Source organism: Hydractinia symbiolongicarpus, chromosome 2, assembly GCF_029227915.1.
Source record: "Hydractinia symbiolongicarpus strain clone_291-10 chromosome 2, HSymV2.1, whole genome shotgun sequence".
Lineage (NCBI taxonomy): Eukaryota > Metazoa > Cnidaria > Hydrozoa > Anthoathecata > Hydractiniidae > Hydractinia > Hydractinia symbiolongicarpus.
Window position 1 is genome coordinate 5,892,570 of NC_079876.1, and position 23,138 is coordinate 5,915,707.

The 23,138-nt window shown below is 34.3% G+C and overlaps 1 protein-coding gene across 1 annotated transcript; it reads left to right on the forward strand.

Moving 5' to 3' along the window:
* Nucleotides 1-7,568: 7,568 nt before the first annotated feature.
* On the forward strand, nucleotides 7,569-22,903 carry LOC130628668 (EF-hand calcium-binding domain-containing protein 7-like). The gene is made up of 13 exons (XM_057441655.1): nucleotides 7,569-7,799; nucleotides 16,145-16,210; nucleotides 16,844-16,989; nucleotides 17,346-17,432; nucleotides 17,541-17,873; nucleotides 18,060-18,195; nucleotides 18,667-18,770; nucleotides 18,992-19,143; nucleotides 20,044-20,177; nucleotides 20,594-20,745; nucleotides 21,281-21,490; nucleotides 21,830-21,937; nucleotides 22,208-22,903. The coding sequence occupies exons 1-13, from the start codon at nucleotides 7,634-7,636 to the stop codon at nucleotides 22,280-22,282; spliced, it is 1,869 nt and encodes a 622-aa protein (XP_057297638.1). The 5' UTR covers nucleotides 7,569-7,633; the 3' UTR covers nucleotides 22,283-22,903.
* Nucleotides 22,904-23,138: the final 235 nt, after the last annotated feature.

A 23,138-nucleotide genomic window follows, 5' to 3' on the forward strand; every position in this document is an offset into this window, starting at 1 on the left:
TGCGATTAACAAGTCATTTTTTTTCTTCACAAATCAAATTTGCCTGACAAACAAGAAATTCGCAGATTGAAACTCAGTATTTAAAAATGTGTATTGCGCATAAATTTTATTTTCGGTGTTTTAAAGTTTCTTTATTATTGCAAAAAGTAAAAAATAAGCCTGTGAATAAAAAAATGTGTATGCAAGAATATAAATCAATTAAATCATGGAAAAAAGAAAGAAAAGCTTCTTCGTTTTACAAGCTGCTTTTTAAGTTTCACTTTTGCTCAAAAAACGTGGCTGTGAAAACAATTTTAACGAAGTTTAAACTTGTATAACTAAGAAAGAAGAAGAAATTGCTCGTAAATATTTTGTTACTATTTAGGGTCATTTCCTGAGACGAAGTTCTCATATCGCCATATTTAATTACAAAACTATTATAAAAATTTCTTGCAAAGCTTTTGCTGTATTTTGTTATAAATCCTACAAAAAACCATATCACAAAACATTAAATGTGATTGTCCAGGGGAATTTGATTAGCGTTAATAGCCAACATTAGCGCTATTTTCCATTGATAATTAATAATAATAATTAATCTCATGTTAACGCTATACGCTTTAATTATTGTTATTTCTTTTGTTCTTTGTAGAGATTTAACGTTAAAATTTAATGCTAAGTTGTTTGTTATCAATTTACCCTGGACAGTCACAAATGTCATTAACATCTGGCATTTAATGTTCCCTAATTTAATATAAGCTGAAATATTGTTTCTCCCATAAATTTATGGGAGAAACAATATTATAGATAGAAAGTTTAATTAAGGTCTTCCCTGACAACTTTTTCTACATGGTTGTAATTCCCAACTGTATGGTGTACATTACTGGGCTAATGGATAATTGAAAACACTTCCTTAAAGTGTACTGCGATCGCACGCCTACTGCAAGCTAAAAAAAAAAAAACATAAATGCTGAAAAAATTATTGTAATTTTCGTGGATTACTTTCAATTATCAATTCGAACACTGTATTATCTTTCAGGTGACTCTATGTTAATGTAACTTTACATGTACATGATAGTTATCACCTTTCCACAAGCTTTCCGTTTTGTCAGAACTTTTGTTGTCTGTTAACCTACTGTTAAATACATATATATTATATTTCTTCATGTTCATTTAGGTGATTAGTTATCTGGCTACATCTATTTGTTTACTCTGAACAGAGAATGTTTCACCCAATCAGACCTCCGATCATGACAGGCAAATACAATCAATGTACATCATATTGAACAAGAACTAATTTGCGCATCACTGACATACTTCTTGAGTCACTACTATGCAGTATGTCTCACATAGCATGTCCCACACATGAACTCTACTTACCTTTTTCTCTAGAACTTTCATACACATATACAAAGCCACAGAAATTGGTAGCAACTATATAAAATTTTTAAAAATATATAACAGATTTTTATGATGAGAGTAAGACCCAAGACACCCTTTCATGACACATCCTGCAGTAACTTAATAGTACCTATGTTGAGAAACACTAGGATATAAAATCAGGGGAAAGCGTGATTTAGCAGTTTCCTAGTCTTTAAAATGCGAAAAATTAGTGTTTTTTTTACTTGGCACCAGATGGTTTACCAAAAATGCTATTTAGGAAGTTTTACATTACCTATACAATATATTTTAAAAGCAAATCCACAAAGATGAGTGTTAGTTATTTAATACAGAATTGATAAGGTCCTCCTTTAAACTTTAAACGCGATTGTTGCAGTACGCAGTTATCTTTTTAAACCTTGTTGTTTACAAATTTTATAGACTTCTGAACATTGTCACATGCAGGTTATTGTTATTGGAACAATAAGTTTCTTTGCTCTTTTTTATTTTTTTGCAATGTAATTTATTTTCTCTGAAACACAAAGTTCTATTACGAAACGCAGAAGCTTACATTCAGACTGTACTGTAACTTGCTCTTCTAATGTCACCCATACCGCCCCTGTGCATTTCATGTAAGTAAAGGAATTTTGCACTTATACTCTTTACCTCCGGGAAGTTTAATTTTTTAAGATTATATATTCACTACCTTCGCATTACTGATGAGTGTGATTTATCATGTACGTACCTAAATGCTAAATGATAAATATTTGAGATAAATCTGTAACATTGTGTGTAACTGAAAAAATGTAAATTTGATTGCGATCTCAGTTACTTAATGTGTAATACAGAAAAAATGTTAGGGGAAAGTTTCACCCTTACCCTTTAGTTGCAGAGGGATTAAAAGCCCCCTATTTTTAAAACAACACCTTTTTTATCAGGTACTCCACCCTTTCTTAATTTTAAAGTAACTACCCTTATATAAACATTTAGTTAAAGTTATATTTAAAGACATTAGAGAGAACTTTTTTCTTACCTACCAAACCTTAGCAATGTTAAATTGACAGTGAGAAAAAGTTCTAGCAAATTAAATTGTGCTCTTGCTTATTCCTAAATATACCTGGTATTTTTAGAACTTTCAGCAATGTCTCTAATGCATAGACAAGTCTCTCTAATATTCTAACCTTGTCAATTTTGAAAATTTCCACAAGCTTAGTTTACTGAGTTTACTGAATCTTTTCACAATTGCCAACTTCAAATGATTTTTTCTAACAGGCTTGGACAGGCATAAACAATAACTTAGATATATTAATAAATGTACGATGAAACATGCTTCTTCAATTAAATGATCTGTCTTACTTGAAGTAGGCAACCTAAGAAGCAATAATTTATTCCGAAATATAGAGTAATATACAACAACCCCTATTCGCTAAATCCCACACTTTTTACTTAGAAATTTTCAACTTTCTTATTTTCTCAATATTTCAGAAAGTCCACATTTTCTTGCGTTTTATCCGTCGAAATCCACCATTTTATATAGTTTATTTTTCTGATTAAACCCAATTTAGGGTCATCTCCCGTATGGAAAAAGGTCCCTTAAACATGTGTTGCCACAAATCCCATTTATCAAAACTCATAGCAAAAAAAGAAGAGTAAATTATATAACTATATATGTTTAATTTTGTGAATAATTAATAAATGTCTATACCTTTTGCCACAAGAATATACAAGTAGCGCTAAAAAACATTATTTATTCAGCCTTTTAAACAGCTACGAAACAACAATCTGCGTGTGGATACTCTTCCAAAACAAGTTTTGATACAAGATGAACACTTTTTACCAGATGTTTAGATCACACTGGCAAAAAACCTATGGCAATTTTTAATCTTAGTCAACCAAGTTCTTGCTTTTGACCGAAGTCCTGCTCAAATTTCTTCTCTATTATGTTAGTAATGCAGGAATTTATGGGCTTCTATTTTGCACAATGCGCTATTTTCTGCTTGCTGTACAGTGCCTAAACCTCTTCATGTTCCCGTAAATTTTAACCTGGATAGCAAGGTAAAGTCAATGTTTTTTTCTATTTTTATTTTTATATTAGTTAACTAGTCGAAATGGCATGTTGAAAAAATCACTTAATTAGGGTAAGAATAGAAAAGAGAACTGTCACTCAAATTTCAATGACTTTAACAAAATCTTACAAAATAAAATAAAATTAGTAACCATTGTCTCTAATATGTTTTAACGATGATCAAAAAAATGTATAGGATCATGTACTTTTGATGAACATATGAAGAGATATTGAAGTTTAAAGGTTTTCTGATGACGTCATCAACCCATCAGTTCCAAAATGGGTGGGTTGACACAGCTTTAGGAAAATTGGTCCTAATCTGGAAAGACGTCAGTTACTTTCCACTGGTTTGCAAGTTATTTAGCGTTAAACTTAAATGTGCAGGCAATGGCTTCACTAATCTTTCCTTTGAAGTTACTATTGTTTTAACATTAAAGTTTGGCAAATTACAGAGCAATTTCATAGGTGATGTTTTAGATTTAGTTAAAGAAAATTGTAAAAAATATAATCGACTTCGCAAAAGTCACAGACAGACAGACAGAGAGACAGAAACTTAGAGACAATAAGGCTGATAGAAAAACCCACTTAGGCAGAGAAAAATAGAAAACAGCCGTACTTAAATTTTGATGACGACAGCAGTGTCCGATTAAAATAATGCATAAAAACATGTATATACATTCAACGAACAGATGCATAAGCAGATATATATATACGTTTAAAAAAGTCTCCCCAAAGTACAAAAAAATTGCCTTTAACGTATAGATCTTTGCCTTCAACGTATAGATCTTGAAACGCTGATCAAGAAAATGTATAAGAGGGTGAGCTTTTGGCAAATGGTTACCGAGATATTGAGGTTGAAAGGTTTTTTGATGACGTCATCTATCCTCTATATTTTAAAGCGGGTTCGGGACACAGGTTTAAAAAACTTACCTAAATTAATCCCAGGGTGTCCCTAGTTATGCACGCAGTGAAAAGTGCCTGACGTCATCACTTCATTTTCAAGTTATTTGGTACCAAGTTTAAAGTGCATTGTAATGGTTTCATTAATTTAAATTAAGATATTGACGTTAAATTAGTGCTATTGACATTGACATTCATTTTCGGCTACTTCAAAGGAAAATGAACACATTCACTTTGCCTGTTACAGAGAGACAGACGTACACTCCCTGTATTATTATATAGATTTATACTTGTTTTTTTGCGTTGCATACATGTTTTATCATTCCTAGGGTTTCCTGGGACATAAATGCATATATTCATGCACCAGGCCAAGTTTCGTCTGCATTACAACTTTTAATAGTATAGGTGTTTTAGCCTGTGCCTGTCCTTTGTGATGATGATCAATGCGAGTGTCAAAGTGTAAACAATACAAATTCTGATGATGCGAGCATTGCTATATGTTTTTCTACATTTTCGCAGACTTTGTTACTGAAAACCTACAAAGTTATTTCTGGGAGATACTAGCAGTACAAGAAATTACATGTCCGTCTCTTAATTACAGTTTAACACAAACAGGCTATATATATACCCTTCACCTCATGCCTTATATAAATAATATTCAGTCTGTCTCTATATGCAATTTTTGACACTTTAATAACTCATCTTCAGTACCTGTTACAAGCTCATCTCCATTCTTGTACAAGCATTAAAACAAACACACACACACAACAACAACAACAACAATTACATGGTATAATAAAACAGCTTTGTTTTTATATATGTGACTGTCCAGAGGAATTTGATAACAAACAATTAGTGTTAAATTTTAACGTTATATCGCTATGAAGAACAAAAGAAATAAAGCTAATTAATGCTAGAAAAAGTCCACTTTAACGTTATAGAGCTAATGTTGGCTAATAAGGTTAATAGCACTAAATAAATGTTACAAGCGTTAATATAATTTAACATTGTCTACAGATTCTCAAGCTTTTTTAAATAATAAGGCCAAGTCATGACTTAATATAAGGATGGATCTTTGTTGCGCATTCTTTTTGCGGCTGTAGAAAAGTGGGGGACGTCTGAATCGTGAACCCCAATGATGATCGAGCGTCTACTGGTATAGTGACTCCCTCAATCTTAACTTCCTTTTCTACATGTTCGAAATAGTATGCATGACTATAATTTCATTAACTAACTAAATAACTGCATTTTCATAAATTTATTGTTTATTTTTCAGATCATAACAAGCAAATATGAAAAATATGCTTCGTTTTCAAATTTATAAAAAAAATCTTTATCCATGTGACTTAAATAAAACATCAAAATTCATTCGGAAATTTCAGCTATATTATAAAATTTATACAAAAAAAAAAATATATATATATATACCGCACGTGGGTTTTGTTTATAAAATTGTTTGGATAACACTTTTGGTATAAAAAAATCCATTAAATTCTGACCTGCTATGGTTTCCAATTGTTTTGTCAAATAAAGAAATTATCTGCAATTAAATCCATGATAAAATGTCTGTTCCGCCTGTAAGTGCAGTTTTGCAGACTTGCTTCATCCGTGCTCTGTCAGCGTTCACCTCCACATTAGTTAAGAACCGCATGGCTGGATTTCTTGTGTAAGACCTGGTTACCAAAGACGAAGGGGCCAGGCAAAAGAGATTTATGTCTACGTAGTTCTTAACTAAATCAGCAGTTGGTGAATTAGGATTAAAAGGACCAGGACTATTCAATAAGATCTAAAAGTGTGCCATCAAGACAAAAATCTATCTAACATTTTGCCCAACGGAAGGTCGAAATGAGCTACAGGCAGTAAGTCGTGCAGGAAAGGTCTCAGCTCTGTTCGTATTATTTGACATGCGGTGAAAAACAAATTTTGCTGACACACGAAAATTTAAAATGGAATATTCAAGCTTTTTAACGTTAATAGCGCTATTTTAACGCTAATTATTATTATCGTCTTAACGTTATTATCATTACAAAAACAATTTTTAATAGCGCTATTGACATTATAGCGTCAATTGTTAGCACTAAAGCGTTAACATTAGCGCTTTAAACACTAATTAACGCTAAGTGGTTGTTATCACATTCCCTTGGACAGTCACATATAGTAGTAGAATTTATTTTTACCAACAATATACAGTGAATCTCGTGTATATATTCAGCGATTCGGTTTGGTTCCTATTTTAGGTGAAGAGAGTGCAGAGCTAGGCACATTTTGGAGTTTTAAGAACAATGTTAGGAAGTTTGAGCAAAGATATTTTTTTGGAGCAAAATCTAGATAGCTAAGCATCATTTCCAGACAGTTTTTTATTGTGGTTACCTTTCATTAGCTAATTATTCTTCCGTTCACATTTTTTAGCACTCTTCCCACTACAAATTAGGTTTGTTTTCACCCTGCAAAATTTTAAAAATGGCGGATGTAGCATAAATGTGATTCGTCAACTAAGCAAAATGTCAATCATCACTACGGCAACAAAGCTGAACCGAATCGCCGAATAGGCCTATAAAATTCTGGGCCACGTCAGGGAAAACAACAAATTAGGATATCATAAACTAATTAGGCTATTAGCTAAATTAGGAGAACTTTGCTATGCTAACCTAATTAGGCTATGAAAATTTTTCAAAAGCAAAAAATCACTGTTAACGCGCTATCCACATCTTTATTTCCCACTCTTTGTGCGTGTGTAATATATAAATAAAATACTTTGAGTTCGATTACTTTTTTAATTGGGAGGTAGATAAGCTTTTAACCACATTGTTCTAAGGATTTCCAGTAAATCAATGCTCTAAAGCTACCTGGATACTAAACCATAAAAGACTGGAACTCTCAAACTTATGATACAAGAGATTATTATTATTTAAGTTACTCTTACGATTCAGGAAAACTCTAACAGAATTGGGTATAATCAGTTGAAGCAGTTTTTTTTGCACCATTTAGGACCCAGCTAACGATTTGGTCAGATCGCCAGCCACCTGTTCTACGGTGTGTGTGGCTGCTGTGGAACGGGCCAGTGTTTCCAAGAATTCTAATTCTTACCACCATTGAAGTAAAATTGTTAGCTCGCGCTCGGCCATCAAACGGAAAATGCGATACCTATTGAATAAACCCAACCGTCCCGAGGGGTATAATTTGCCATCTTTCATTTTGTTTGTTTATACATGAATCGCGTGTTATTAAATTAAAAGTGTTGCTAGACAGATTGAGGCTGCAAATTCTTGTTAGAAGCGCAGCGAAACCTACGTTCGTTTATAGCTTGAAGCAATGTCCCGACATTCAAGCAAACATTCTATCAACGCTAACAGGAAATCATCAGTAAGAAGAAACGAAGAAGATGATGATGCTTATCTCGAAGAATGCGAAGGAATTTATTTATCAGTTATGCAGAATTTAGAAGAAGAAATATCGTCTCCAGAGGAACTAATTTTGCGTAAGTCAATATAATATATCTAATTTTGGGGCTGAGCTAATTTAAAGTATATAGCCAATAGATATCAATTATAATAATATAGATAGATAGACGGAAAGATGTGCATATGTGACCTACAGAGTGTGGTTTCTATACGGAGTAATACTCTGTATAGCCAGTTCGGAAAATCCTACATTTGCGGTATACTCCATTTGCGGTATAAAAATAATCTGAAAATTTTGTCCCGCAATTGCGGGATATATGGGATTCGAATATCCCGCAATTGCGATATATATATCACTTGTTTTATTTTAAAAATGAAAACATGAAGCGTAGCCTTAGAAATCCGAACAAAGATTTTTCAAAAAAATGTAAGTGCATTCTGCACAATGATACTGACATCAATGGCAATGGTTGCTACGATATTAGTTCTTCAAAAAGGTACAAAGCGAGCGTAATTAATGATTTCAAAGAAAAGAAGATATTTCCATTACGAGCTAAATATCTTTGTACAACTTATTATAAGCGATACAGAAACGTAGATGAAACGATCGACATGCAAACCACCCAAAAAGAAATAGCTAGTACATCCGTAACTGCAAATGTTCAGGAAACTGTACCAACACTAGAAACACCTAAACTTGCCAAAGAAAATTCAATCGCATACTTATTGCATAACCTCATTGATAAGTTAGAAAACGAATCCGTAACAATATCAAAAAAATACAAAGATGTCAATTTCCTGATCCAACAAGATGTAGACCGATACATTAAAGAGCGGAATCGTTTGTTAGTTTTGTTTTTATGTGGAGTAACTGGCTTAGATATGTCCAACACGTCCACAGAGAAAAAGATGTCATTTATCAATACTGTTGAAATGTGTTATTATTTAAGAAATTTTCAACTTGTTCTTTCCTTTTCCTTTCTTGGGAACTTTATTCAGTCATCAATTTCAGGTTCTAAAGTTGTTTCGGTGATGAACGGAAAAACCTCTCCTGGCGGTTGTTATACCACCTTTAAAAACTGGCTATCTGAAAAAGGAGCGAAACCGCTAACTTGCGTTGATTGACCAGTGGATTTATTTTTTGATAACATTGGCAAGTATATCGTAAAGAACTATCGGATTAGCATACTGAAAACGAAAAGTGCTGATATCATAACGACAGGGATCCAAATAGCACTGACGACGGAAGATCAAAACATACAGAAACGAATTGATTATCAGGCCCATACACTTATAATGCTGCCACCGGTCGCAGCCAGTATGTTCGTAACCAATCCACGATGAGTCATATCGCTTGTCCCTGTCACTATGGTATTCGATACCGCAAAGTTGACATACATATTTGAATCTTTTTTTTCTCGCCTTTGATGGCGAGTTTTCAGTCAAAAGTTCTATCGACGGCAATGGAGCAACAGCAGCCTGTGCACCTGAAATCGCTGCTCGGTCATTCAAAAGAACGGGCAGAGTTGCAAATTTTTTGACACAGCAATTGTCTTTGCCATAATCCTTGAAGACTTTTAGAAACACTTCGTCCCCAGTTGTCATTTTTAAGTCCTGCATTTTCCGTAGCAGCCCATTTGTGTTGTTGTAACTCGATTTTGCCCTAAAGGCGGAGTTTTTCTGATATTGGGTGCATTTGAAATATTTGTATGAGTGTTTGTGGAGCGCTGCTGAGTTAAAAAAGTGAATGGTTGAATGGGCGAGGATGCATTAAAAAATGACGAATTATTAAAATTTGAAATTTCTAACGGGCCGCAATTTCTAATATTGCTTGTAATATCCTTTAACACCGGGAGACTTTCAGATGATTCGTTGGATAAATCCAAAGTTGGTTGAAAGGGATCCATTTTGTTGAGTTGATAAGCTATGAAAAAAGCAATTAATTAGCAGTTTTTAAACAGGTTATTCCACTTGTGAACAGTAATGCAAATAAAAGAGACTTACTATCGCAGTCGATCAAGTGTTATTTACCTCTCTAATGACTTCTTAAAGAACACTGAAACAATTTTTCTTAAATTTGTTATTTATACATTAGGATTCGAATTTAGAACAGCTGCATTAAAAATCGAACGTCCAAGATTTCTAAGATCATAAGTTTAAGATTTAAAAAATTATAATAACACCTGCTGGGGAATTGTAAACTTAAGTTTAACTTAAGACAAAAGTTTCTTTAAAAAATGTATATACTGAAATTGCAGGATATGTACCGCAATTGCAGTATGCCGCAAATTCATATCCTGCAATTGCAGTATACAAACTTTATTCCCACAACGTTCATGCATAGTCCCTTATACTGCAATTGCAGTATACAAACGCGTAATACGTTTTTTTTCCCGCAGGCAAGAATAAAGGTCATAGCCTGACGCTCCCGATGACATATTTCACTGGATGCGATTTTTAGCCATCCGATGCGAAAACGAAAAAAACCTTGTTGATGCAAGCCTTCTTGGGCAAGAGCAAAAAATTTTATACCGCAATTGGAGTATACTGCAAATGTAGGATTTTCCTAACTGATAGCTGCTATACAGAGTTTGGTTTAGCTATACGGAGTCTGCCAACAAATGTTATTAAAGTGGAAATATTGCAATATATGACTGTTTAAAACTATTTCCGAAAAAAAAATAAAAAATAATCACCATAAAGAACAAGTTAAAAAGACAAGCACGTCATTTTCCTACTTTTTATCCATCGTAAACATACCAGGTATATTGTAGTTATACGGAGTGTGGGAACATTAGTTTGATTGCAATAAAAGGATTATGGAATACAGATTATGAGATACCGAGAGTATGTTATGCAGAATTCGCTATGGGGAGTATGCAGAATTTGCTATAAGGAGTATGCCATACGGAGTATCCTATACGAACTATGTCATACAGAGTATTCTATACGGAGTATGCCATACGGACTGTGACATGCTTCATATACGAAGTATGCTATATACATGATTACTATACTGAGTGTGACAGGCTTAGTATATGGAATGTGAGATGTAGTATACAGAGGGTGACATGCTTAGTATACGGAGTATGACATGCTTAATATACGAAGTATGCTACACGGAGTGCGACAGGCTTAGTATACAGAGTGTGCCATGCTAAGTATGCAGAGTGTGAAATGTTTGGTAGGAACAGAATTCGATGTATTGTTAATGAGTTAAGGTTTACAATGGCTGGTATAAAAGTACACAATTTTAAAGTAACATAAGAAAAAGTCATTGATTGTATGGTTAGTTTTATTGCATATAGAAACATACAAAACAAAGTTATAAAGCTTAAAATGAATATAATGGAAGCCATAAAAATAAACTTCATACAAAATGCAAATAGTAAACTACATCATACAGTTGGACTGCCAGTAACTCGAACACTGGTTAATTGCTATGGTTCTGAAGCAACAACACGAAAGCAAACAACAACAATGACAGATAATGTTAGAAGTATATTTCTCTTGTTTCATGTCATAACTACACTTGTGTTTGGGGAAAGGGGGGGGATGTCAGGTTTGGTATCAGGGGGGCCCAAACCAGATGCGTGTGTTTCCATCCTTACCCTTAGTAAGGCGTTTATTGTGGAAACGTCTGCGTATCTCGTGGAAACACTAACTCAGCAACTCGCTTGGAAATTGCCTATATCTGAGCGACTCACTTGAAAATTGCCTACACCTCAGCAACTCGCTTGGAAATTGCCTACATCTGAGCGACTCACTTGGAAATCGCCTACACCTCAGCAACTCGCTTGGAAATTACCTACCTCTCCGCGACTCACTTGGAAATCGCCTACACCTCAGCAACTCGCTTGGAAATTGCCTACATCTCCGCGACTCACTTGGAAATCGGCTACACCTCAGCAACTCGCTTGGAAATTGCCTACTACCTGCTATGGCGTATCTCGTGGAAACGCACCTCATTTGTTAGGGAAACAAACGCATCTTCATCCCATTTGGCTGACGAAGGAAGCCCGACATCCCCACCAGCGCTGGTCAACAGTGCTTCTACCTCTGGACAAAAAACTTGGCAATCGCAAGTAGCCAAATTTGGATCACCAAGAAAACCTTGAGGCAAGAGCACTAGTGTAAGCGAGCGCGCGTCTTTGATGCCAATTGATCCCTCCATCTTGCGTTGTAGATCGTTGCGTGTTGTAGTTCGTAGTATCGTTGCGTGTTATAGTTCGTTGTAGAAGACCCTCTGGGGCTACATCAATTGGTATCGTATGCACTCGTCATGTGTCGGATGATAGTCCGGTTATCGAGTTAACATAAGGGTCGTGGTTGATTGTAGAATTAGTTAATATGGTGACAGTTGTGGACATTGATGCCAGTACATGAAGTGATTGATGTACATAAAAGAAAAAGAAAAAATATATAATAACAGGGTGGGTGGGTGGGCAAACCAAACTATTAGCAAAATGTGATGATGGAAACTAGTTGACTTTAGCTGCTCCCATTTTATAGGTAGGCAAGGCAATCTTAGGGGCCTGGATCTACAACAGTATTGGTTAGTTACCTTGAGGGCCCCTAGTGTTCATGCCTTGTGACCACCCTTTTCACTAGTCTACCATTCTAGATTTGGAATAACATTGAGTTTCTAAAGTATATCCTTCAATGATGCTAGTAGCCATCTTTGTTGACACTTGAATACTGAATGCAATCAAAGCCAAGCCTCTCAACAAGGTATAAGTACTTACTTCAGGAACCGCAATTAACATGTGGTGAACTGTTGGTCCACCACCATTTAACTCGAACTTTTATTAGATGGAACTGTTATCTACGGTAATTGGTACTCTGCATGCTTGTCGCATATTTTAGATGTTTTTCTTCTTACACAAATTATTTGCTTGTTTTAGGCACAATTTCCTAAACTAGAATAGCTCAGATTAAATTTTTAATAAGAATGCTTAGTTTAGACTTCAACGCTCATGCTGCATTCGCTAATTTCTAGCCAAACCAGTCTCGGCATTATACTCTCAAAGCTGTCTGCGCCGCTTGCGGCTTTGAGATATTTAAATATTTCTGTCTATAGGGAGTAAACATGTCGCTATATGAAGTTATACTCCGTATACGCTTGCCTATACGGAGCCGTACTCCATATAGCTGCACACGCCGAATGAAACACATGTTTTGCATGGCTAGCTAGCCTCACAAATATCGAGTCTAGATCAGATTGGAAGAGGGTCATTAATATACCCCATCCAACCCATGCTAGCATGGAAAACGGACGTTAACCCGAGAATGATGATGATGATGATGACAGAGCTAAATGTTATATTTTGCACATAAAGTATGCGTAACTCTTAAAAATCATGCAAACAATTTTCTTAAAAATTACAATTAGCCTCCGGGAAATGGAAGCAAATGATATGAAAACATTGTTTTAATGTCCAGGTGTTCGACCTAAGCACGTAGAACGGCGATAAAAATCCTTTTTTTGATTGCATTTTAAAAATTTAAGAACAAAGAATGGCGATAAAAAAGCTTTGTTAGATCGAATTTTAAAAATTTAAGAACAAAAAACGCCGATAGAAAAGCTTTTTTAGATTGCATTTTAAAAGTTGAAGAACGGAAAGTGGGGATAGAAATGCTTGTGTTTTGTTCTATTAAGAACGTCAAAAAGTTAGTTTTTTAGATTTTTTCTTTTTTCGGCATTAAAATTTGATTTGTTTTCGAAATCTTATCGTGAAGGGAAAAGTCCTGAACATAGGGTTTTTCTGTGTGTGTTGTTAAACGTTGCTTTTTGTAAGAAGAACTTTTAAAAGTTTTGCATGTTAAAAATTATGCTTCAATGAAAAAGGAATATTACTAAAAGTTTATCGCAGCATTAGTTTTTTTAAATATTAAGACGATTGGATATGCATTTTTTTTAAAAAAGCTTGTGTTTTTTTGCAATAGTGTTACTTTAATTTAATGGCCTTTGTGTTTAATTTTCTCTCGCAGAGTAAAATGTTTATAAGACAGCAAAATAATTATAGATTTTCAACCGCATGTTCCGAAATTTAAACACGTAGCAATGCGCAAGTTATCGAAACGGGTATTGTAAGCAGGTAGCAATTACTTTTATGTAAACATGATTTTACAAAAACACAACCTTAACTTGCGTACATGTAAAGTTACATTCAAGTGGTACTGTATCTAAGAGTGCTAGGACCGCTAGCTACCATTATTAAAATAGTTGACACAAAGGTACATGTGTATTACAGTCCAAACCTGGTCTGCAGCTATCTCACAGAGCACTTCTTCCACATGTTAGACAAGAAAATTCCTCAATCTAAAATATTTTTGGCATATTTTTGTACATAATACTGGCAAAATAACTATGAAAATAAGGTTTTCTTATGTTAAGTTTGGTCTTTGCAAGCCCTTTGTCACAGCAAATAATATGCCAATTCCCCAGAATTTGGAGACTATCGTGTTATTGTCTGTACAACAGGTTTTCCATATTCTTACCAGACACCGTTTCATCAGAATATGAATACGTGTTCCATATTTTAAAGCTTATAAACTTAGTTTAAAGTACTTAAGTTATTGATCTATCAGTGCCTTATACTGATGAATAAATAGATCACTCTACACGTAACTTGTTGTTGCCATTCGTTGGCCCAGCTTATGCATTGAATTTATGATTTGTAATTGAATGTGTACCCATTCCCTGGTTGTGAGTTTTATGGCGCCGTAGATTAGTGGTTATAGCTCTCGTACTCTGTGCGGGAGGCCGGGGTTCGATTCCTCTTGACGGCGATTCAACATGGGCGAGTGAATGTTACCATAGCCCCGGGTTTACCCAAGCCATGTGAGGGAAATTGGGAAGATGGCAAACTGTGTGGGCCGTTGGATGTTGCCGGGAGTTGTCTAGTAGAGCGCGGGCCCTAATTAGGTCTGCGTTGCTCAAAATGAGCGTTAACTACTCTAGGACTCTCCATCTAAGCCATGGCCCCTCCTGGAAATAATAGACAGGGTTTATCCCTCGATATTTGTGAGGCTAGCCATGTAAAATATGCACATCTGTGACATATGGATATTCTCTGTTCCTCAAGGTAGGTTAACCATATCAATAAAATTAGTGTTGAAAAAAACATCTTGTTTACATCACTAAGGGATGATCTACAAATTCTGTGCCAGCTTGACTTGTCAAAAATCATCTTGGAAGTTTAATGATTGTCTGTTTGCACCGGACAATATCATTTCCTTTAATAATCCGTTAAAACTAATTTAAATTCGGCTCAAATTGTCTAACTTTTTTTTCTTCTCAGTTCGAACCTTGAAAATTGGCTAAAAAGAGCCTAAAATTGGACTCAATTCTTTTTTAATGTTGATTTTTCTTTCAACGTTCTCTCAATTGGAACGAAAATGTTGTAACTGAAACAAAACATTTATTATTTCAAACTCAATTTTTACCCTATTTATTCGTCCTGAATCTATAAAAATTGCAATGCTAAAACAGTTTTTGTAAATTTGTAGATTTGATTTTACTAATGTATAGTTCAGGGGTGCCTTTTTGTAATGTTTAGCTACAAAACAGTTTGCATTTCTTCCTCTTACATGTTTACAATTTCTAGTCTATCTACAGAATAAAATTGATTGATACATGTATAAGAATGCCATTGACCTTGTTGCTGGTTAGAGTCAGATCTCTTTAATTATTTTCTTTTATTTAAAATTAGTTTTAGTGCCCAAACCAGTATACTGGCGTCTAAAACCCTCTGGATACGCCACTGGGTTCAGTCTGGTGACTGTGATACTAAATCTAATGTGAAGTCTGCTTGACCAAAAGTTCTGATCAATAAGAAAAAAAACATTTCATTGTGTAATTGATCAAGAATTTGATTAAAAATGGCTACTATAGTACAATAAGTTGCAATTCAGGCCCCAATATTCTAGGCGGCCATATGAAGATGGGAATCATAAACAGTTTTATCCCTGACTGTTTTGTTAGCTATAAGCAGTCACAGTCATACCCAACTTGCCATTGATCAGTTGGTTTTGTGAGTGGGTCCTTAAGGTGGCTGGTTGGTAGCAAGTTAACGTGAAATAAACATGAGTTTTGTATGAAATTCACATTGTATAGCTATGGTAACAACATCTTAATAACATCTGAAGTGTTTAAAGCCATGCTTAACATCAACAGAAATTATCAAGGTTAAATGAAACACTCTATCATACTGCCTAAACATAACTTACATACATGTGAGTTTTACCACATCAAGTAACAATCTGATGTGGATATAAAAAACTGTGGCATACATTAACCTTTCCATTGTTACCATTATAATGCAAGTCAATGTAATAGGATAACTGAAAAATACAAAAATTCAGTGCTGTCTTTTTACCTCATGACAGTTTGTTTATTTTTATAATTTATTTATCTTAGTGCTTCAGCATGCAGGATACAATCCTTCCAAAAAGACATTAGAAAAGTATTGGGGTCCAAGTATTGGTAAGTCATTTAATTCCATTTTTCTTAACGAGTGTAACGCCAGTCTGGGAGACAGAAAGAGTTCAGATGAGCTAAGAAGCAGGCTAAGTATCCGTAGAATTAAAGATGTTATCCAGATAAGAAGATTGAATTGGATGGAGCACTTGGAAAGAATGGAGGAGGATAATTGAATAAGAAAGTGTAGAGACTTGATGGTTCCTGGGGCAAAGCCCAGAGGCAGACCGAGAAAGACTTGTCAGGAGTTTTTATAAGGACAGAATTGATACAGATGAAGTCGAGTTTAGATCTAACACAGTCTAGATCAGATTGGAAGAGGGTCATTAATATACCCCGTCCAAACCTTGCTAGAATGGAAAACGGACGTTAAGCCGAGAATGATGATGATGATGATGTGCAAATTTGTCTGAGGAACAAAGCTTTGTGGTTTTCCACACTGTTTTGACAAGCATCTAACATAATGACAATTTCGCCACTATCACAAATAAAGTATGATTATTATGTCCTTTTTTATTCGGAAAAAATGTAATAGTTTGTTGCTCCAGATAGCATTTATGACCTATAGATGAAATTTTTAGTGGTATTATTTTGTTATTGAATGCCTCTCTTCCTTTTCATAATCTTTATTTTTTTTAGATTCGTATGATTTCAATCAGTTTTGCTCAATTGTGAAGCAAGAGAAAAAGCCAACAAAGAAGGATCTCTTAAAAGCTTTTCAAAAGATAGATCGTAATGGAGATGGCTATATAACACATGACGAGTTATTCCAAGTGCTAACCAAGGTAGTAACTTCTTACCTTTTACATTTCTAAAAATACAATAACATACTGTTTGTGAGTGGTATGCCAGTTTGAAACATATTAGTAATGTTTTTATTGTTGAAAGGAAGGATAAAAACACTAATAATTTTGTTTGCTTTTGTTTCCTTTGGAAGAAGCACTAATAAAAAAAACGAGTTTACACCAGTATTTACACTACGCAAACATACGATTAATTCCATATTTCACAGAACATGAATATTTGTGTGTGCTTAAACAGTGTTATAGCTTTTCTGTGTCATCTTATTCACTTTTTTTCATGTTTATTCCTATGTTCACACTAAATAACACAATTTTATCTCACATGAGTTTCCATCTAGCGTGGTGAAAGAATGACAAAATCAGAAGTTAAAATGATGATTGAAGATGCCGATTTTAATGGTGATGGAAAGTTAGATTATGAAGAAGTAATAAAATTTTATTTTTAACACAAAAATTATTACATATAGCTCCTTAGCTGTAACTAAAAAAAAATCAGTCATCTCTCTAAATATAAGTTGTTTTATTTGCTGCAGTTCTGTGACATGATGGATGCTACATCAAAACAATGTCGCCAGTTTTATGCTACTGATGTAAAACCCGATCAAAAACAAAGCTTTGATAAAAAGGCAAGCTTAAATGATGTTGTTCCTCCGCAGAGGGGGAAACCACATCGAAATTTATCTAATGTTAAGGAAGAAAAAAGAAGTAGCGTGATGCAGGATGAAAGAGGGAGTGAAAAGAAAACATCTCGATCTTCCATAACATCAAAACTTTCAGCAAAAGAACAAAAAAAGAATGATGAAGCTAAGGATGAAATAAAGAGAAATGTTGCTCAGAAATTAAAACATGAACCTCAAGATCTCAATGTATGTTGCTGTTTTGTTATTTTGTATACCACTTAATGAATGTGTTTAGCCTTAATATACCTAAAAATGTTTGGACTTTTACCAGCATTTATCACAAATAAAGCTAAATATTGTATTTGTTGTTTTCAGAAATATGATTTTATATCCATTGTATAGCAAGAGGTTCAAATTGTTTGTTCTTTATAGAGATGGCAGTTTCATTCCACAAAAGGATGTTTTTACAAAGAAGACAATGGCAAGATAGAAAGTCACCACTATCAAATGAAAATCACTCAACCGACAACTGTGTGGATTACCATTAAACCCGCTCCTCCCAAATATGGTAATGTTGTTTTAAAAAATCTTTACTTCGCAAAGTTTAGCACATTTTTGGGCAATGATTATCTTTTTTTAAATTTCGAAATGACCAATTTAATCCATGTGAAATTGCTGTATGATAATATTATCGGTTGTAATTTGGTTCCCAGGTGTTTATTAAGGATTTGCTAAGGCGATATGTAATAATGAACAGACACAGAGTATCATGCTTTGTAGCATTAATCTGAGTTTAGAAGAAATTGACCTTTTTACTTTTTATGGACAAAGTAGGAACTGTTTCATGAACTTTAAGGCGTTATAACATAATTTCTGATCATAGAGACGATAAATAAAATATTATACTACAACACATCAATATGGTCATATACTGATCCCAATAACGTGGTCAAATATATTTGTACCAGAAAAATGTTTTCGTATACACCAATTTTTGATTCAGTATAAGTAACATTTTTGAAATTCAATATCGCCATAGGTAAGTTCAATGATGAGATCTTGGACAGTGATATGATGCTTTTTCTTGTGGATGAATCACACGGGAACAAACTTGTTGCCTTCACCAATTCATTAATCAATGGAGTAAGTTCCTTTTTTTCACCTCTTTTGCAGTAAGTCATTTCAACGTTTACGCCAAATCATTTTTATGTCACTAAACACTTCTTAGGCTTTCCTCCCTTTTTACCTTTCACTCGTTATATATTTTTTCATTGAGAAGTTGTCAGATCAAAACAGCGTAAACACTTTGTTATGTGATCAGTTTGACATGCATGAAACTTTTGATTCATTTTATGTCTTTACAGAAATATTGCCTCCAAGCCGATGTCAACATTGGAGTATACAACTTGTTGTCATTCTCATCTGGAAATAAACTTTACGCAGAAGAGTCAGACAGTGGACAAGTTAGTTTAGTGAAAGGACGTGGTGAAGATGCGAAGCTGACAAAACCATGCAGGTAATTACAATTTCGTCTTGGTTATAAACAATTCCCTTAGGATAAATAATTTGTCAAATAACATAATCAGAAGAATAAGAATAGTCTCGATAGCCTGCCATTTCGGACCTCAGCTAGAGTCACGTGGTTTTTAATGGGGTAGCATAAGTGTATCAAAGTAAGAAAAAAACCGATTTTGCTTTACCTGCTTAGATATTATTTGATAAGTATTTTTAGGAAGTCAATTTTACTCCTAGTCACCAATTAAAAATGTTTAAAGCAGTCAAGAAGTCTGAATTTGATATTTTACCTAACATGTCAATCAATGAACTGGCTAACTAGCTCTGCAAGTCTGTACTTGTGGAATAAAAACACAAGTTGATGATACGACTTGATTATATGAACCAATATTAATTGATTTGTTGAAAAAATAATTAGTCACATCTGGTGGTGGTTATACAAGGCAGACAAAGTAGACAAATGGAATTAGCAAGAGTACAATTTAATTTACTAGAACATTTTCTTACTATCAATTTGTTGTAACTATTTAACATTGGTTTTTGTATGTTCCGTATATTTTTAAAAGCGCTTTCTTATGTCTTGGAATATGAGTTTAAAGTAATAGTGTGTTTTCGTTATATATACCTTACAAGGGCTTGACCTCGAAGTAATAGGGGTGAAGGAGGGGAGTGGTGGGGGCGGCGTACTCTTTAAAATAGGAGGAGGGGTTACTAATAATAGGGGAAGTGTGTTTTAAAAATAGGGGGCTTTTGTTTTGCCCCATGGTATTTGATGATTTTGTGTTAAATCAGGTGCTCATCGTAATAACCAAAAGTGCAGATCACCCAAAAGATATACACAACTCAAAGCGAGGAGCATAGAACTTTGTCTCCTTATGTCATTTAACTTTTTGTCATTTAGGGATACGTTGATGGAAATTTTTTATCGTTGTGATCTTGATGGAAATGGATACTTAAGCCAAGAAGAATTTAATGAATTTCAAATGAGGGCGAGCGGAGAAGGTTGCGATGATGAAGCTTGGGATGTTGTCAAAGGTAGTGTATTTCAGTTGGTTTTGTTATATAGAATCTGCTTCTGGTGTATTTGTTGTGTTAACGAATAAAAAAAATATTTTGATATCAATCACAACTAATTTTCAGTATCTGTATATTTTTACTGTTCATGTTTTTATTTGTATCTGTGTGTGAATTTAAAATAATTTCTGGATGAAGAAACATTGCATAGCCAAAAAAAGGTGTCTGTTCTCCACTACAGAATAAGTTTAAAACGATGTAAAAATTGTAAGGCATTATACTGAAATAGAAAAGTTGCTTGAATCAATCTCGTAGGATATCCTGCACATAACAACAGATTTTAAGACCAGTTATTAACAATGTGCTTTCTTTGTTTTTTTCAGTAAGTTATTGTAGCCAATGTAACCATACCCTTTAACAGTTCCTTTGTTTTATAGAAACAATTGAAGTTACTCCACAGTTTGAGATCACACCAAATGGATTTATGAATTTGAATCTTATGGAAGCACGTGATCCAGACGGGGGCCAAGACGAACTGTGGATTACTATCGAAAGTATGGGTTACACTAGAAAATTGCAGTTGACAAAGGTATGGATTACAAATTCTACAACTTATTTGGCTTTGAAAGTTCCTTTAACACAAGTACTGGTTAGACTAGGACATATTCATAAACAAACGGTCGGAAATTTTTGTACCGAAGTAAGGAGTTACACTAGGAAATCACCATTAACAGAGTTAGAGTTAGGCATTACGCTCACATTTAACGAGTTACAGTTACCGTAAACGGGACATGCTGGGAATTGGCCATTAACTAAAATACGGATTACACTTGAAGTTTACCTTTAACACACGGGTTATGGTGGAAAAATTGACATTAACAAAAGACTCTCAATATGCTCAATTTCTATAACATTAAAAAATGGTAGCGTTTTTTGAATTTTCATTGGTTGTTAAAAACTTATCCTTCTGCATGAAAGTTAACCTGTACTTTCAAAACGTTTCTTAGTGCGCATGCACAGAAACTAATCACTAGGACTTGTATGAAATACGATGTAATCACCACACCTCTTGGCAAAACATTTTAATTAAACTATCCAAATTTTATTTCCCAACCGGTTTTTAGGCTTGCCCGTTTCAAGTGGAAGTATACACAAAGCGTGGAAAAAATGATATCACTTTACTTGGCGTTAGTGACGGTGGTGCACCATTGCAAAATGCTTTGATGGAATCAATAAAAGCTGTCTCAACTGTGACGCAGATAAGAAGCAAGAGAGATTTATTGTTGCACATTGCGCAATTTGAAAATCGTATTTCTGTGGCTGTTGACAACCAGGTATGTTTTTATAGTTCGGTTGACAACTAGGTGCATTTTAAAAGTTAGATTAATAGCCAGATACGTTTCAAAATTTGATAGTGAAGTGTTAAAACTCGCTGATCAAAATGTAACTCCTTAAAATTTAATTGACAACTGGCTATAGTCTTACAAACTGATACTTTTTTGTAGTTTTATTGACAACCTGGTATTCTAATAATTATCAATTATTCGTTTGATGGCGTAAAATAAAATTTAGGTTGATAATGTTATTATTAGTATCCATTTTGTTGTTGTTTTGTTTTGCTGTGGTTTTGTAACTTTGTCTCAATTTTTTGTAATATTTTAATTTTCTTTCAGTCTCACAGCATTGTTGGTATACAAGTGGATTGCAAAGGTAGTGAGAATTTAATAAGTAATCAGGGAAGTTTGGAAAATGTTGAAGATATTGATCCCAAAAGCATGACGGTAAGCTTACTACGAAATGTTTCATGAAATTACATGTGTAAAAAATCGTATTTTCGAAGTTTCACCGCCGTTTGTTGTGCCATCTCATTTTCCGATGTAAGTTGCACGCTTACTGCTCTATGAAGCTTTAAATCTATCTAAGTGGAAACCTATCCATGATGCTGTTTTACCCATGATGCTGTTCTACCCATGATGCTGTTCTACCCATGATGCTGTTCTACCCATGATGCTGTTCTACCCATGATGTAGTATATTATTTTTTGTTTTTAGATTATACATCATCTCACGCCAGAACGAAAAAATGAAGCGATGTCACTGAAGTACCAAGAAAGTGTAATACGATAATCCGAACGTGCTGGATGAATATATCTGTCATTATGTACGAAGTTGTAACTTCATGAAGTCTCCGCCTAAATGTAGATTGTTTTAAAAATTCTGCTCCGTTGTAACACTATTTTTGAACCAATTTTTCGCACTGGTTATGAAATATATAAAGTATAAGTTTATTAGCCTGACGCTCAATGCAAGTTATTAGTGTAAGAACGTCAATGTGTTCCTCTCACATATTGTAGTGAACAAACATGATGCGACATTGATACATAAAGTGTGCATGCGATACGATGTTATATATGCCTATTTCTTAGTGTAGGGCATATACGAAACTGCATATATTGGCTGAATGTATGCATGTCTCATCGTAAACATATTAAATAGGTTTACTCCAGTCTATGTGTTTTAGGAATACCCGTTACTTCATTTATTAATCTCTCCGTAACTCGACGTTTTACCATAGCGCTGATGATGTCACTTTAATTTTTCAGCGAGATTCTTGTTTCAATTCTTCCTACTTCGTATTTTGATGGGGTATTATATGAAGTGCTAGCACTGTGTACATGTACGTTATTCTAATTTTTTATTTATTTAATTATTTCTGAAATATTACTCAGTTTTTTGAAGCAACACGAAGTATATAGTTTTTTTTGGTTCGTAACATTCCCAGCGAGCCGCCATGTCGCATTTTAATATGAATTCACTATAGCCATGCGCTAAAACCCTTTACATATTTCGACCCCCTTCCACCACTCTTATATTCTATCTTCTTCTCGGTCATATCGAAGACTTGTTTTTCCAATGAACCTAAGATGCATAACAATTCGTTTATCTCATTCTCGTCCCCAGAGCTCTTTGAGATAAATCCTCG

Coding starts and splice junctions, on each gene's coding strand:
- LOC130628668 (XM_057441655.1), top strand. CDS start 7,634: ATGTCCCGACATTCAAGCAAACATTCTATCAACGCTAACAGGAAATCA. Junction 16,990..17,345: donor TATTCCAAGTGCTAACCAAG/GTAGTAACTTCT, acceptor GTTTCCATCTAG/CGTGGTGAAAGAATGACAAA. Junction 20,178..20,593: donor AGCTTGGGATGTTGTCAAAG/GTAGTGTATTTC, acceptor TTTGTTTTATAG/AAACAATTGAAGTTACTCCA.